Source organism: Barbus barbus (assembly GCF_936440315.1).
Source record: "Barbus barbus genome assembly, chromosome: 47".
NCBI lineage: Eukaryota > Metazoa > Chordata > Actinopteri > Cypriniformes > Cyprinidae > Barbus > Barbus barbus.
Window position 1 is genome coordinate 9,219,603 of NC_136725.1, and position 18,044 is coordinate 9,237,646.

An 18,044-nucleotide genomic window follows, 5' to 3' on the forward strand; every position below is an offset into this window, starting at 1 on the left:
CATCGTTTATCACAGAGGAGGAGGAGGAGCAACGATTGGGTGTTTGGTTTTTTCCAGAAGCAGTTGTTGTCCGTCTAGTTCCTTACATAACAAAATTAACGTTTATTTCTCAAGACAAAAAACAAACGATCTTATTTGCTGCAAATTGAAAGATTTTAAGGCATTTTTATTTTCAGACATTAAATCCACATACTTTACAATAACAAGCATATTATATTTTTTATTCTCTTTGTCTTCCTTAACAAAAATGTCAAGAAACCAGCAGTTAGCTCCTCTATATTTAACATTACATATGGTCTTTCTGCATACTGCATTCTTCATGTTCACAATCATTTTTCATGCCTCAGTTTCTTACTATCTAGACATTCTTGCCATGACCATCATTCTCAAAGGTAAAATATCTTCCACCCATTCATTCGGAGATTGCATCATTCTCTCCCACAGGGCTGCTTCAGCAACATTAGAGTCCATCCAGTTCACTTCAGTGCCATAACTTTTACCTGCAATAATACTGACAATCAGTTGTGACAATTTTACACTTTTTTTAAGTATGGTTGTAATTTCTCTTTCAATTACCTGTTCCTGGACCCAGCCTAATACCCCCAATGAAGTGGTTGTTGAGTCTGTCGTGATCCCACACAGTAAGCTCCACGCAGGCCTCTTTGAGGTCCTCTTGCCTGAAACCATCATACACCATGGTGTGGTTAAACACTGGGTTTGATGCTCTCTTCAACACTCTGGTCTTCTGACGGCTTTTCCGTCTGGTATCTGGAAGGACTGCGCTGAAAAGACCAAATTCAAACGTGATGGGCATCCCACATTTAATGAGCCAACATATATACAAATATATCCAATAAAACAGCAATAAATACCATTTGACAAAGGGGTCAATGGCAACACCTCTTGTAATAGGCAGATTCTTGCATTCTTTCACCCATATTTGCACTTCACCATTCTCCTTGTTCTTGTGACCTACAGAATTAGCATGTTAGCAGAAAGGAAGATGCTTCTAAAAACACATTTTAGTCAAATACAAGGTATCAGCATCTTACTTTGAGAAGTCTGTGGGACAAAACGCAGAGCGACTTTAATATCTGCACTAATTTCCTCGCTACCGACAGAATGTTTTGGGCTGGTGGGAACCTGGACCTGAGTTGATAAAGAAAGACATGCTTTAGTGAAATTCCAACAAACATGACCTAATACCCTTCAGTAACAAACAGGATTTTAGATGTGTTGTTCACAGACTTCTCAAGGAAAGCACTTTATAGAAAAAAATATTTTGCTGTCCATATCTTCCACCAGTTAAAGACTATACTACCAGGTTATTTTAACCAATTAGACATGACTACTGATATCTTACCCTTCCTTTGAGTAAATATTCATTCATCTCAGTGTTACTGAAATCCCATTCGGCCAGATCGAGCTCAACCTCTCCAAGGAACATGTTACGCCCAAATGTGTCGTTGTGCCACACAGAGGTGTTCAGCTTCTGGGTTTTCAACATCTCCATTGGAATCTTAAACTGCATGGACAAGACAACTTTGATCATCAAATTCATATCAAAACATATCTCAAGAAGTTTATAATTCTCATACCCGTAGTATTTCATTATAAGTTGGATCCAGAGTCTTCTTCCTCACGCATGTTTTTTTCTTTCCATATTTTGCTTTGTCAGGTAACAAGTAACATTTAACATACCTGAAGTTCAGTCAAATAAAGCACATATATTATTGTTTATCTATCTTGAGAGAAGCTTTATTCTTCTGATGACAAATATTATTTCACTTACGGATCAGATCGGTTCCTCTTAACATCCGCCATGGCGAGGTCCTTGCACTGCACAACAAAGATGTGGAACTCTCCCAGTTTTTGCACGTAGTGAATGGCGAACTGGATTGTGCCTTGGACCTCCACATTACCAAACTCACTACTGTAGATGCTCATTACACTGCCAGTGACCTACAAATACCCCGCACAAAGAAACCTTTTCATTATTGCATGTTATAAACGTGTGCAAAAAATAGCTTAATACGTGCATTTGCATTATATTAGAGCAAAATTAGTTCTATTCAGAATCATTGGGTTGTGTTGGGGTCACATACAGAGGACATGGATGCCACATCAGAGCAAGTGCTAAAATTAGAAGGAGTGTTGCATGTTCTCAGTCTGTCATAGTGGGAACTGCTCACTGATGCACAGTCACTGTTTCTGAAATCCATCTATTAGTCACATGCACAAACAACAGGAGATTGTTAGCTTGTATGCTGGTTAATAAAGGCAGTGGATGGTGGTGTTTAGCTACAGGCAGTGATAAGGTAAATCATAAAAATAAGACATTTTAGAACTAATCCAGTGTTATTCAACATCAGCATTTAAGATACGCATGGGTTTTGGTTTGTATTTTACCTCTTGTTGCATGAATGCAGGCACTGACAAACTCATCATCTTCACCTGTTCTGCATCGGAGAAGGATGTTTTGGCGTTGGAAGTGACTGCAGATACTGAGACAAAGGAAACAGTCATTTGATGGATGCACATTCTGGATAAAGATGAATTTGAGTTAGTTTTAGTAGAAATAACTAATTCTGAAGAGTTCTGAGATTTTGAAGAGCACATTTTATATTTTATATAGATAACTGATTTAGTTACTCCAGCTACCTCACCATTAGATGCATGGCCTGGGTGGTACGAAATGCAAACCACTTTAATAGCTGCCATTAATCCATGTGCTCATCAAATTTTCATGTGTCAGTTAATGCATTCCCTTAGCCATTTCAAGAAATAAAATATACATGAAAGACCAAGGGTCAATTATGAAAATGAGGTTTAATGTCCTTGATGCTAATTTAATGTCAGGGGCTTACCTTCTGCTCTTAATGTAATAATGCAAATGTAGAATACTCTATGAACAGTAGTTAATAAGCTATAGCAGAGGCTGATGTCAAATCATTTAAAATAATTATGAAATGTATTTACAAATTGACATGTATTTACTTTATTACTGATTTATAATTAATTATCTATTTATTAAAAAGACAAATATTTACCATTTTCCATACTCAGCCCAACATCACTCCTTGGGTCTGTCTTCCATCTCTCTTCTTGGTTCAGATGACAAAGTATTGTTAAATAAATATTTAAACAAAAATTGATTAATTATATTACAAAACATTGTGAAATGCAGTACAGCATAAAAAATGCTTGAGAAACCTGGGTATACTATCTTTGGATTACACAAGAGACATTGGGAGTTATAAACAAATGTCCAGCAGAGAGCGAAAGAGACGGTCACTCAGAACTGAGAAAGATCTCTGTAATAGTCATGATCCTCAAAGACCAAAACATTTGGACTTTACCTTAAATAAGGTCTTAATGTCAAAACATAGGGCAAGAAAGATAAAGGAAACTTACGTAAAGGTGTGGATGCCAGGTCCTCTAGACTCTTGGAAATAGAGATGGGTCTGGCATTGGCTCGTTCCAGGGCAGCTTTGACAGGGCCGTCATCCTCACTGTCCCCTGTCACAGCCCATATCAAGAAAGATTCAGCAAACCATACGAAAACAGAAGTCGACTGATTCATTATACTATTAGTACTGTATATCTGATTTGAAACACTGATTTAAGGTGGTATTTCCATCCATTAGCTTTCTGATTTCAGGGGAGTTGAAATGTATATGTAATTATTATAATGCAATTTTGTATGTAATTTTAAAAATAACCTAAGAGTGACCAAAAAAGCTCAATATAAATTTAAATATAGATAAATAATAATTAATTTAATATTAGTTAGATTTAAAATCTAACAATTAAAAATAATAATAATTATGAAATATAAAATGTAATAAATTAAAACAATATAATACTTCAATGATTGTAAGCTGATTTTCAGTGTCAGAGGTACTTGTGGTCATTTGACTGTAACTGTAAACAATATTTCAAACACCATGTTATAAAGTGAAACTTACCAAGAATTTTAAAAATGACAAAAAAAAAGTGGTTTCATGATTTCAAATAGAAAAAAATCTGATTGCTGAATTAGATCATTTTATAAACACGTAGAGGCAGGGCTTAAATAGTTATAAACCTGTAGAACAAGAGGTAATTTTATCATGTCTACAAAGTTGAGCAACTTACTTGAACAAAGTATCAAGTAGGACATGCTTCTCAGGTCACACTGAGTAATTGTTTTAAGGACATAAACCCTGCTTCCACAAGAATCACAGAACCAATCAAGTTCTTTTCTACTGAAACTAGACTGAACCAAAATGGAGAGGCGAGCTCACAGTATGAACTGGCATGTGAGATTGACCAGGCTTCAGGTGTGGAGCTCCCAGAGGAGTCAAAGGTGAACTCCTCTGATTCAAGCAGGGAGTGTCGAGAAGGGGAGCTCTCATTGCTCATTCTGCCTTGGTTCACCTGTTCAAAAGTTTCACCTGCCTGCACCTTAGCCTGTTTTCTTTCATCTAAGACTGCCTGCTCAGGTATGCCCAGGTAATGGTGTAAACTCAGGGGAATATAAAACAGGCTCAGAGAGTCCACTGACAACTTTCGTTCTTTGGGCATGATGGGTCTTACATCACAGCATCCATCTGAAGTCTTCCTGTGGTGTTCAGGAGAGATGCATGACCTGGTTTGCCCTGGATTAACTCTTACAGTGCACAGACTCTTGTTGGCGGGATTGATATCTATCGAAAAGGTTCTTAGGGGAGAACCTAAGGGATCCTTCCTGGATTCTTTGTTTGGATATGAATCTCTACAAGGTACTTTAGACTGCAGTAATGGGCTGGGAGTTCTGTTTTGATCTTGGTCTTTTGGGTGGTAAATGTCAGTGGACTGTGGCTCATCATGTTGACCTTTTGCAGGGAGACTTCTGAGGGGAGATGATGGTGGACTTGGCTTTGAGTGTTCATCTGAAATAGACTGTTTGAAATTAGAAATATTCTGGGTGATGTAAGGCACCCTACCTCTAATATCTTGAAGGTCTTGTAATGGCACTGTACTTGGACTTCTTTGTTTTTCCTCGGTCTGTTCCATCTTCTCTTTTTGTGTCAGTCCAGCCTCTTTGAAACTCATTCTGCCTGGGGAACTTTGGCTGGTTGACCTGATGTCAAACTGAGGTTCAGAAAATTCTACTGAAGAACATTTTGGAGATGACTCTGGGGATGGATCTTTAACACTAGCTGTGCACGTTGGTGAGCCTACAATTACTCTAAGGCCGCGTTTTTCTTTCTCCCAAAACGACTTGAGATCATTAATCAAAACTTTATCCTCCTGTTGACTTGGGGACATTTTGAAGGTGGACATTTCCTTCTTCAAGTCAGATATGTCCCTGGAGATTGATTCTTCCTGTAGCTCATTGCCCAGAGATTTATCTTTGTGTTTTAGCAATGAATTGGGTGACAATTTGGCATTAATTCTTACTGTGAGAGTTTGTAGTTCGCTGCTTGAAACTTCTGAGGCCCTATTGCTTTCCAAACTAGAAGGTTTCTCATCTTCATGTGAGGATATGGCTGATACATCAACACCATTGGATGTTCTTCTAGGTGAGATTGGAGAAATCTCACACGATGTAGATTTTACATCATCTGGATTTGGGTTTGGATCATCGAGTTTGGGTTTAGATGGGCTGATGCTGGAATCTGACAACCTTCGGTCCACAGCATCGCTATAATTCTCATTAAGCTGAGATGTCTCACTTTCTTCTACCTCGTCTTCTCTTTTGATGCTCAGTATTTTAGGTCCTTTGTTCCCTCTTTCCCAGAATGACTTTAGGTTGACCAGTCTTCCTGGTGATATTTCACCTTGGTCAAATGTCTCTCTTTGAGGAGGATCTTCGCATACTGGTTTGTCTGTTTTTTCTTGCAGTATTTCTGCAGTCTTGCTGTTTGTAGGAACAGAGGTCCGTGGAAGTATATTATCATATTCAGACCTCAAAGTACAAGATGTTTTATATTCTGAACTTTCTGTTTTATCTTGACTTATTTCTTCTTGGTCAGATGCTTGAACTTCAAGACTCTTGTCTTTTTTCTCTGCTCTCGAAAACAATGCAAAAAGCCCCCTACGTGGCTTTGGTGGTGGCTTGGTCTTTGGCTGTAAAACTAGAGGCACTGAATCTTCTGACTTGGCTACCAGGCTTTTATGATATTTTGGTTCCTCTTCATTCGTATCTTTCTTAACTGGCGACTCCTTCTGCTTTCCATCTCGAGAGCCTCTCCCAAACCATTCAAGTACCTTAGAAAATGAACGACCCTCTTCCACTGTAACGTTATCAGTCTGGCCCTCTGCACTTAACCCAATGGCCTTACCTTCTACCTCAGTAGAGCCGTGGAAGCTGGACACCTGTGAGGGCTGAGGCTCACCATAAACCACATGATGACCTGCAGTGAAGACAATCACAAGTTTTAAAGTTTAATTTTTGCATTCAAGTGACAGAGAATAATACTTTGAGAGAGAATAATGACTTCCAAAACAATACTACATTAAATGACATAAATCTGACCATGATTCTTGAGATCAGATGATAAAATTACACTTGCAAATTGCAGTAAACACCCAGATAGTAGTCATTTCTTGCAGTTCTTATTTACTAATCACCATTTGTGGATTAATCAACATTCACCAGAAGCCATATGCTGTATGTTTATGGTATGCACACACATGCAGTTAGTATAAGGGTGTATTGATGTGTTAGCATGTTAACTGCTGAATTACAGGTTGATAGATTTTGTTGGCTGATTATCTCACTTAAACATATTTCTTAAGGTTCAGGATGTCTTACCAAAAGGGTTTTGGAACAAGCATTTCTCACTATCTGGTTGCACAACCCTTCTACCTGTCCTTCCCTCAACCTTTCTACAGGTTCAGTGCTCACCACATTGCTCACAGACTTCAGACTGCTGTGTGTAACTTGGTAGACCACAGAACGTGGGCAAGCCTGAGACCACTATGCTAATCCCCTGCTTAAATGGGATAGTTCAACCAGATTGAAAACTGAAACTCAAAATTGGTCATCATTTATTATTACCACATGGCATTCCAAACCTGTTACTTTTTCTTCTGTGGAACATAGAAGATATTTTGAAGAATGTATTTATGTTTTCTTTTTTGTCCATACAATGAATGTCAATGGGGTTCGATGTTGTTTATGAAAGGGAGTTCAAAATATATTATTTTGGTTTTCTCGGAAGAAAGAAGGCTGAATACATGTTTGGAACAACATGATAGTGTGTAAAAGAATTTTCATTTCCAGGGTGAACTATCCTTCTGAGAACTTTACATGGATACAACCATGTTACCGTTGTCTGTGATATCGCTTCTATCCAGTTCCGACAGAGGACTCCAGTCTTCTTCCAGCACACTGTGCTCTCCTTGCACTATCTCTACAGGTGCAGCGACAGAGGAGAAGCGAACCTGTTTCCTATCTAACCACTCTGACGCAGTGTGCACTGAGCAGGGGGAAAGAGGAGGGCTGATGGGAGTTTCAGGACTGATAGGGCTGACTGTAGCTGAAGACTGACTGCTGTTGCTGTCGTCACTGGTAGGAATGTGGAGATGTCAGCAGTCAGCAGAACTACCGCTGGAAATGTTGTGCTTTAGGATGCCTCTGGGAGCAGGGGTTATGACCGGTTTAACTCCATTGTCACTGATGGCAGTGTCCAGGGAAGAGTTCTTGCAGGAATACAGGAGCAATCTTTTTATTGGCACAGGTTTGCATTGTGTGACTATATGGGTGTCAGTGTTGTCTATGTTTAGAGTAGTGTGATGGAGTGTGTAGTTCTCAGCTGGAAGGAAAGTCTCTGAAAAATAACCAAATATTTGGGTAATGAAGCAGTAAAAAGAGGAGCAAGACACATACATGCACAAAAATGTGAGTTCATGTTTTATGATGAATTCATTTTGCATTTCAATTAACAGTTCTGTTCTTGTAACAGCAGAACAGGCTCTGTTAATTGATGAAATCTCAATGGTAAAGCAATGGAATTTATGGGATAAAAGCTTGCAAGCAACCTAGGCATATAATGGTATGTCTTCTAGTCAGGGATAATAGATATACTGATACCATGTCAAGTACTGGCCTATGCAGTTCAGCAGAATAATCACAGTCAATAATGATGTTTTTACTTTTACAGTGTATGTATTTGTGGCCTATTCCAAATATTCACAACTTTAATATTAACCTTTGCACCCATAACAATAACACTAGCCATACTACACAATAAAAGCCCATCAAAAATGTACCATCTATGTCTGAGGTACAGACTGGTCATGCGTGGCAGCTTAACTACTTAGAACGACATATTTCTCAGTATAATCTTCTTAAAGTTTTGCAGCCTCATAAAGCCCTGTTCCTCAGACCACTACAACAGGTTCAACTTTCAGCAGAAATATTGTGGCCAGACCATTTCAAGGAATGGCACTTTTTCAACACTAATAGCCACACATTACATTTCAATGCCAATTATAAAACTACAGCTTGGTTATAGGCCTACTTCTTATACAAGCAGAGTTAAGTTAAATCCTGGAAATATACAAAGCTACACTATTGTTGTTTCGTTTCTTTTCTGTTCCTGCACGACCTCAAAGAAGCTTTTCATACTTTCATAATCAAAAACTGGAGGCCGAAATGTTTTGTTGCCAACATACAATGCAAATGTAGCATTGCATTATACAAGCTACAGTGACAAAAAAGGTTGAACAGATATGCATGCAGAAAGCATTCAGTTATTACGCCCAGAGCACAGATCGTGTCAAGCCAACACATAGACCAGAAGAGGTAAACATGCTGTTCGCAATGGGGATCAGTCAAACAAACGTACTGTTCTTGCAAGAAATATGTTCAGACCTTTTGCTCCTCAGAACATCCACTCCATAATAACACAACACATCTGTTATCTCATCTATTACTGGACTGAACAGTATCAAAATCATCACACAAATGTTAAATCTGTGGTTATCACATGTGTTAAATCATAGAGATCATCTGTCAAAAGCTGAGAGCTGGTATACAGCTGTAGTTCTAACAGAAAACGCTACATTAAAAACTGTAATTCAGTGTTGTTATTGTTAACTAAACTAAAACTAATGAAAAATATTTTCAGTAATTAAAGCTAAAACAAAATAAAATGTAATCATTAGATGAAGAAGTTTAATTAAAAAAAAGAAAACTTAAAATGTTGCCTTGGCAATTAACTGAAATAAAATAAGTTTAAATACTAAAATGACTAAAACCGAAATATAAAATAAATAAAAATTGTATAGATAAATAAAAAAAAACTAGAAATAATAAAATGGACAAAAGCACATAAAAAGTAATCAAATTTAAACTAAAACTGAAAATATAAAAAGAAAAGCTAATTCAAAATATAAATACTTATAATAGTATACAGATAATCCTAAAATAACACCACAATAAATTGATCAGTTGTGAATTACATATACAGTGATTTTTATTAGATGATCAATATTATAAAAAGTATTTTTTAAATAAATAATATGAATCATCATATAATTTGTCAAATCTGCAAAACAGATTAATGAAGTTAAAAACATTTTAAACAAGTCCCATAATGCCTGAATCTTTGACATACTCTATGGCGTGTATAAAAATCAATTTGAGGATAAATTGAAAAGATAATTCTCACCCTCAGCAGGTGTCTGGTCAGCATCTTTCACCCCATTGATAAGTCTGGCTTCATCTCTCTGCGATCGCACACTATTGAATGGATTCTTCCTTGGCTACATTATAAATTTAATGGAATCATAAAAATGCATCAGGAAGAAAAATTCAAATTCAGCAAAATGATCTTATAGTAACTGGATTTTGTGTAGTGTACCTTGATTTGAGGTCTCTGCCTTTCCCGCTGGGCTTCCGGCAACTCATCATCCACCCTGTAGGGAGGTGATATGGTCAAATAGATTTGTATAAAAATTAATTTTGATTAATTAAATGCAAGATTCACCAACATGATAAAAACCAACAGGCCACTGAAATCTTCGTGCATTGAGCACTGAGAACAGTTCAGCGTTATGCAATCAGTATATTCAATCATCAATGCATGGTGCTGGTCCTGAAGCCCCTGGAAAGTCACAAGATTCAGCAAGCACTAAGTTTCCATGCTGCAATGTGACAGTATAATGCCATTACATGGTGTCAGACAGAGGGAAAAACAGCAGCACGTGAAATCTGACCCTTGAATCAGCTTACTGGCTCTAGATTCCCTTCACCAATATCTGGGAAAACATGGTACACATGGGAAAGGTTTGCCCTGCAGATTGTTTTAGACTTAGAGTACAGGTTCACTCCCGAAACTCTGCCAAATTCACAAACATTTCCCAGACAAGTATGCATAAACTGGAAGATTGATTATGTTTCTTTTCATATTGTTCTACATGAGCTGTGATAAGAGAGCTTTAAAAGCTAGTGTCCACAGAATTAAGGCTGTTGATCAAAACATGATCAATCCAGCCAGGCTAATGGGCGGATGCAGCGCTGGTGTTGAAAAGGCAGAGCCGCCATAATTTCCTTTAATCAAGTATAACAACGGCATGTGCTTGGTACTGATAACAGAAATGCAATTTTGAGTTTGTGTTCAAGGTATTTCTAATTATTTTACATAGAATACGTTGCATGAATTTGCTGTCTAAATAAATAAAACATACACATTTTAAAAAAATATTTTCCAAACACTCTAAATAATAATAGCTGCTGAAAATCCAGATTTGCTATCACAAAGATAAATTGCATCTTAAAACATATTCAAATAGAAAGCAGTTATTATAAACTGAAATAATATTTCAAAATATTAATGTTTTTACTGTATTTAAAAATAAAGCACCCTGGGTGAGCATAAGAGACTTCTTTCACAGGCACTTCAAAATCTTCCCGACACACTAACATGACATGTGTTTATATAAAGACCTAACAGTTGTTATAAAGCGTTTTGGTTTTCTTTTGTTGTATCTTATGTCACCAACGGCATGAAAAATAGGTGCATGAACACAACCATCTAATTATGCAACATTTAAAAAATGTTGTACCTGGTATAATAATGACCAGCATACGTAATTACATAAATTACAAACATTTGTATAAACATGTAATCACACTGCATTCTACAATATTTCACATCACAGATATGACAAAAACATGAATAATCAACAATATTTCAGCATGTGCTCACAGGGTTTCAATCAGACGAAACTGTACTGGAATGTTTGAATCATAAATGTACTTAACACCAAAAGCTCACCTCTCATTGTGTGATTCCGTGGACGGATACTCAATGAGTCCTAAAAGCTCTGGAGGGATGTACACATCTTTCTTCTCACCGTAAACACAACTGGATTTCTCAGACCATCTTTGAGAGAGTTCCACTGCAATAACAGACATTTGTAATGCTCAAAAATGCATTAACAGATACAACAACACATCTAATGGAACTACATGAAATACATGATTTGATAAATGCTTTGATTTATGGGTGACTTTTCATTAAAGGTAAAAATGTGATCTGTATAGCAAAAAAAACTACTTTTTTTAAATGGTGATGTAAACACTCAATTCAGGTGCTAATCAGGGACGGGGTACATGCAATGGAAATAATGAGAGACATGAACAGAGCCTGTTCTCTATTTGATTCTGTCCGCTGGCAACACTCACATATCGTCATGGGTTTCTTCTGTCTCATGGACGCTCTAATGACGTCGGAGCCATGGATCCTGTCTCTGTGTCTGTGATTCTTTGTCTCATAAAACCACTCCCCAGTCAAGTACTTCAGCTTGCTTCTGTCTCGCTCAGTCTTACGAAGCTGCCTGGACAACACATTTATAAATAAATAAGTAAATACTTACACACACAAATATTTAAATGGTCATAGAACAAAAACATCCTGATGTCCTGGTGTAAGCAGTGACATCCAAACGGACAAATCCCAGACACTGTCTAAACTGCAAACTGTTACTCTGGACTGTTTAACTGTGAGAACTGAAGTTGTTTTTTTTCAGGACCCAAATATTATGTTGGACATTAAATGGCAACTAACACAACCTCAAACTTGTGACCCATATTTAATGTAGCCTGGGAATACCTGGAATTTGTGCTCTGCATTTGACCAATCCAAGTGCACGCACACAGTAGTGAACACACACACCGTGAACACACCCGGAGCAGTGGGCAGCAACATTTCTGCAGCGCAGTTGGGGGTTTGGTGCCTTGCTCAAGGGTCTCACCTCAGTCATGGAAATGAGGGTGGAAGAGAGCGCTAGTTATTCACTCCCCCCCACGACAACTCCTGTGAACCTGAGACTCGAACCCGTGACCTTCAGGTTACAAGTACAAATCTCTGACCATTAGGCCACGACTGCCCCCCAATTAGCATTATTATTATTATTATTATTATTACTATTTATTAACGTATTGGAACAGACCAGTGAACTTTTTTGGGATAATTTAATCAGTTCAGTAAACAAATAAAAAAGAAGGCAAATAAAGATGTACAATTATTTAAAACATTAAGACATAACTGCATTAGTTTAAATGGATAGTTCACCCAAAAATGTGAAAACAAAAAATCCATTTATCATTTACCAAAATCCGTTATCATTTTCTCACCCTCATGTTGTTCCAAACCTGTATGACATTCCGTGGAACATAAAAGATGATGTTTAGAACATTGTCTCTGTTTTTATAGCCTATACATTGCAAGTAAATGGTTTAGAGGTTTATATGGACCCCAGTGTTCTCCAGTGGTAAAATATGTCCATCTGTTTACATAAAAAAAACAACAGAAAAGTGGAAATATGGAATGCAAAATGTATTCTGCGTGAATGGCCCATTAGTAATAAGTGGACTATTGCTTTACTAACTAGTTACGTCCAATGACATGATTAGGGCAAATGAAGTTATTTATTTCCTACATCCACCAAGGAACCTTTCCACTAAACTCACTTGACCCTCTGTTCTTCCAACTTCTTAAGCTCTGCATCTCTCTTCAGCACTGCCAGGATCATCCCTTGCTCTTCCTCTGTCAGATAACTCAGGTCAATCATGATGAATGGCTTCAGGGTAGGTGATGCTAACAGATGAGTCTCAGATCGCCTCTGACTTCTGATTTCTGGTTCACTGAAAGTGTCAAGAGCATCGCTGAGGGTAACTTGAAGGCTGATGCTTGATAAGTCACTGCATCAGATCATGGAGAACATCAGAGGAGCACCTGCACCAGACAGACAGACAGAAGGAGTTTCAACACATTCAAAAAACACAGTATGACCTTGGCTCACAAAGAACTATGTCTTCCCTTTGAATTCTTCTGACCATTAAGACATCACATGATCCTAATTGTTCCTAATGAATCTGTGAGCCGGGCTTTCAAGACTTCTGCTTTGAGCATCATCTACGCTTCCCTAAACATCTGAATGCCATAATGTTTCTCTATATCAGCTTCAGTCCATACAGTATGTGCTCAACACAGGACATGTGACATGGCATTGTCAGATGACTATCAGAGGATATGGGTACTGGCTGCTTCTTAGAGCAAAGAGCACAGTCAAAGGCTCTTTTATTCCTAAATCAAATTACACTTAACTCAAATTAGATGGCAGCACACAAATGGTATCAATTTGAACAGTCTGCTTTTCTAAAAAAAAAAAAAAACAGTTTAGAAACCCATGGAAAAAATAGGAATAAACCATTTAAAAACTGGAATTTTGGATGGAACGACCATTGGCACCATGTCTGGATAAGGTAATATAACAAATAGAATAAATGCTGAAAAAAATCTAACAAAATATTTTGTAAAAGAGCTTTGTACAATAATAAGAGAAAAAAATAATTTTTCTTTTAAGACTTTTAAGAATAAACTATTTAAAATGAATGATTAATATTCTTATAAATAGTTTACAAAGGGAAAAATTCCTTCACACACAAATTTCTTTTACCAGACTTTTTTTCATAAAGAAAAAATTTATTTATTTACTTTTAATTTACTTATTTTATTTATTAATTCCTTCCTTCGCATATTGTAACATCCGATTTCTGGCCTGTCTGCCCATTAATTTGGCTTGCATAATTGCATGCATTCATGCTAAAAGTTGCGTAAAAAATACGTTCCTATGTCTTGTATGGGCATATCTGGGTGTCTAGATAAAGCTATGAAGTTTGTTGTTACTTTCCTATTTTGGAAATCTGTTTCGGAGTCATGTTCTTGATTGAGTCATTTCCATGAAAAATACCTCTACTCACACATACGCACACACACACACACACACACACACAAAATATGTCAGACAAGCACTTTCCTTCTTGTTGATTCTTAAAATTTTTAAGTAACTGTATTTTTAAATATTTACTTTAACTTTTTTATCGAATAAACACTGCTAAATAATTTCTCTCAGTACAAATCTGATTTCAAAATGACACACATGAGCATTTAAGTGTCCGGTGGTTCTGAGAAAAACATGTCATGACAACATAGTTGAGATGATCACCTGAGGCTGGATCTGTAAATCATAACTTTTCAAGGGATACGCCATTACCAAAATAGAGAAGAACTAGTCTCACATCAAACATGAATAATACATGTTAACCATTTGCCTATTCCACATCCCTTTGAGGCATGCACCATAACAAAGAGTTGCCACCTGGTTTTGGTTCACTTATTATAGGTGTGGCGTTTTACTGTGTTACAAACTATTTTACAGGGTTTTAAGCATCTGACTTTTTTCAGTGACTAAGAGAATGTTTTAGGGTTTATCTTTTCATCCTAGATGGGGGCATATCTTAAACCAAGATGCTTCTACTATTTATTTTAAGATGGGTTTTTAGCAATGTTACTGTGTAATAAAATGGCTTTTTACACAGAACCCCTGTAGAAGCGCATTTAACTACTCACTGTCTGATCGGGATGTAAATGCATTCTTTCTCTAAATAGCTTTACAAGAATGAACAGATTAAGGAGGCAGGAAATGAGAAAAAATCGCAGTGGCTCCAGAGATAAAAACACAAAACTCCAGACATGAAAACAACATAATGAGATGCGCGCCTGTTGAAACAGAACCCATCCCTGTCAGAGCATGCAGCAGAACTTCCAACTCACTGCAGGGAAATTGTTAAGTGAAGTTAAAGCCTTAAAAGGTAAAACAGTATCTATTAAGGTAAAATAAAACAACTGACAAGCAAAAATTTACCTGAGTCTTGCTCGCGAGGCCGCTACTAGACCGCGTTTTTATCCAACACTGTTACTGTAACATCTGAATCACCAGAGGAGTGTAATAATCCATTTGCCAGACACTTGCTGATATGAACCAAATTATTGAAATGTCCAGCTTTAAAGAGAGGCGTGTGTGTTTGCCGGTGGGTGTGTGTGTGTGGGCTGCTCTACTCCAAGAACTCGCGTGCACAGCAAGAGCTAAAAAAATGCTGTTGATGAACTTGTGGGGAGTTCCCGCAAAGATATCCACAAAATACAATCTAGGTAGTAGGAGGTTCACTAAGTTTTGACACAAATCCCCTGTGCGCGCTCATAAAGGCGTGGTCACGCTGTCACTCTCATAAACTTTTAATTCTCTTACACGCGCGTGCCACATACATACATCATTATGTCATTAAATGTCCTCTCGATGACAGCACAAAAAATCATGTGCATCCTTTAATACACAACCTATGTATGAAAATTAAACATCATCTATAGCGTCACTACCTACCTTCAGTCGGTCTCTCCACTCCCTGTGAATCAGACTCAGTTTCATGAATATGAGTCGTTTTCGTTCTGACCTCCCTGGCTAGCTGAAAGCTATGTACGCGCCTAATAATAAAAATACATAAAAATATCAGAATGTACAATTTGTTTGCTAATATATATATATATATACAGTGCCCTCCATAAGTATTGGAACAGTAAAGACAAAATTGCTCTGTTGGCTGTGGAGTCAAGACATGTACAAATATGATTAAAAGATGAATATGAGACAAAACTACAGAATGTCACATTTTATTATTAGCCGTTTTAACACATACGTTTTACCAAATAAAAAGAACAGCACTTTTAGAGTCCATCCCACTCATTGATGTGAGCATAAGTATGTGGACAGTTAAACATAAGGCAGATATAAAAGATTAAAAGCTATTATTTAGTTGCAGATCCCTTGCACACAATCACAGCAGTGAGTCTGTGACCCATAGACATCACCAGACTCTTGGTCTCATCCTTTGAAAGACTTTTCCCAGCCTTTAATGCAGCCAATTCCAATTGTTGCTTGTTTTGGGGACTTTCTGCCTTTACTCTCCTCTTCAGCTGGTGAAATTCATGTTCAATCGGATTTAAATCTGGAGATTGACTTGGGCAATCTAAGACTTTCCATTTCTTTGCTCTTATAAATTCCTTGACTGAACTGGCAGGGTGTTTTGGGTAATTTTCCTGATGCAATATGAAGCACGTCCCAATGAATCTGGTGGCATTTTCTTGAATATTGGTAGGCAAGATGGTTTTGTACCCTTCCAAATTCATTCTGCTACTGTCATCATACATTAAGTCATCAGTAAAGTTGAGAGGGCCTGTTCCAGAGACAGCCATGCATGCCCATGCCATGACAACACCTCCACCATGCTTTACAGATGAGGCTGTATGCTTGGGATCATTTGCAATTCCTTTTTTTCTCCACATTTTTGCTTTCCCATCACTTAGATAAAGGTTCATCTTTGTCTCATCGGTCCATAAACACAGTTCCAAAACACTTCTGGCTCACCTTTGTGCTTTTTTGCAAACTCTAATCTTGCCTTTCTATTTTTGGTGCTGGTCAGAGGTTTGCATCTTGCTGTGTAGCATCTGTAATTCTGAGTGAAAGTCTCCTGAGGACAGTAGATTGTCAGAGCATCACCCCAGCTTTCTGGAAGTTGTTGCTGATTTTACAGACATGTCTTTTATGGTCCATTTTCACAGCTTTTATGATTTGTCTGTCATCAACTACTGTTGTTTTCTCAGCCGATCAGGTAGTTGTTGGTTGCTGGTGTCGCTGGTGGTTTCCAAACTCTTGATTTCTCCATGCCCTTTGTTTTTGTTATATTTCTAATTGACTTCCTCTTTTCTTTTAGCATCCAAATTGTTTGCTTTTCTCTCAAAGTCAGCTCCCTCGTCTTCATCCTGGTTTGTGTGCGTCTTCATCAATTGCAGCATTCAGAATACAGAAGTAATGGATATAACTGATACAACACATTCCCTGCTTTTAATATCTGAAGTATTAATGCAACAGGACACAGCTGATCACTTAGAAAGACCTGTGAGGCAACTGTTATGCTCACATCAGATGAAACTCTAAAAGTGGTGAACTTCTTAGCTGGTAAAACATGTATGTGTTGAAATGGCTAATAATAAAATGTGACATTCTGTAGTTTTGTCTCATATTCATCTTTTAATCATATTTGTAAATGTCTTGACTCCACAGCCAACAGAGCAATTTTGTCTTTACTGTTCCAATACTTATGGAGGGCACTGCATATATATATATATATATATATATATATTGTTTTACCAAATATGTTTTTATGTATATCCTCCTGAGACCCAGCTATGGAGTTTTTGTTTCTGTAGTGGACATTATAGTTTAGTGAATTTTTCTGAGACCATACATGTATTTCACAGTTTGTCTGGATGTTCTGTATAGAGCACATTCAGGGCTTTTTCAGATACCAAATGTTTGGAAGTTACACCATGACCACTCCCTCTCCTTGGCCTTTAAAGATGGCTGATTAATTCAGTGATAAAATTGTACATCCTTATGGTAATTACCATTGAAATCTGATTAATTTTCAAATGGTTTGTCATAAATCAATATAGGCTATCTCAGGAAAATGGTATGCTGTTTCAAATCAAATTATGACTTCCTGTTATGAAAGCATTTCATGCAGGACACCAGGACTAAAAGCATGTTTATTACACATTTTGGGAGACAAAACAATTTAATTGGAAAATAAATTATATATTAATGTTCTTATGAAATATTAGATATTATGAAAATCTGGCCAATTATTACTCCCATTATTACACTTC

At 37.2% G+C, this 18,044-nt stretch overlaps 1 protein-coding gene and 1 pseudogene across 6 annotated transcripts; both read right to left on the reverse strand.

The window, feature by feature from the left end:
• Positions 1-137: 137 nt before the first annotated feature.
• Positions 138-15,470, reverse strand: LOC306865972 (synaptotagmin-like protein 2). 5 transcript variants are annotated; one of them, XM_079410869.1, is made up of 18 exons: positions 15,187-15,470; positions 12,950-13,214; positions 11,663-11,814; positions 11,253-11,376; positions 9,837-9,891; positions 9,645-9,738; positions 4,968-6,380; positions 3,415-3,519; positions 3,051-3,104; positions 2,410-2,504; positions 2,106-2,222; positions 1,793-1,962; positions 1,599-1,701; positions 1,364-1,525; positions 1,053-1,149; positions 873-972; positions 577-782; positions 138-500 (listed from the first exon to the last, which is right to left on the reverse strand). In XM_079410869.1, exons 2-18 carry the CDS (start codon positions 13,048-13,050, stop codon positions 355-357), a joined length of 3,294 nt encoding a protein of 1,097 aa, XP_079266995.1. In that variant the 5' UTR covers positions 13,051-13,214; positions 15,187-15,470; the 3' UTR covers positions 138-354. The 5 variants fall into 5 exon arrangements, with proteins under 5 accessions (XP_079266995.1, XP_079266997.1, XP_079266998.1 ...); XM_079410871.1 differs by having other exon boundaries at positions 6,309-6,380; positions 15,187-15,447; XM_079410872.1 differs by having other exon boundaries at positions 3,051-3,101; positions 6,309-6,380; positions 15,187-15,386.
• Positions 7,276-7,860, reverse strand: LOC306865780 (annotated as a pseudogene). The gene has a single exon. The product of its transcript is annotated as an uncharacterized misc_RNA (transcript).
• Positions 15,471-18,044: the final 2,574 nt, after the last annotated feature.

Coding starts and splice junctions, on each gene's coding strand:
- LOC306865972 (XM_079410869.1), bottom strand. CDS start 13,050: ATGATTGACCTGAGTTATCTGACAGAGGAAGAGCAAGGGATGATCCTG. Junction 3,520..4,967: donor AGACCTTCAAGATATTAGAG/GTAGGGTGCCTT, acceptor GGGCTGTGACAG/GGGACAGTGAGGATGACGGC. Junction 783..872: donor ATTGACCCCTTTGTCAAATG/GTATTTATTGCT, acceptor TGGTCTTTTCAG/CGCAGTCCTTCCAGATACCA.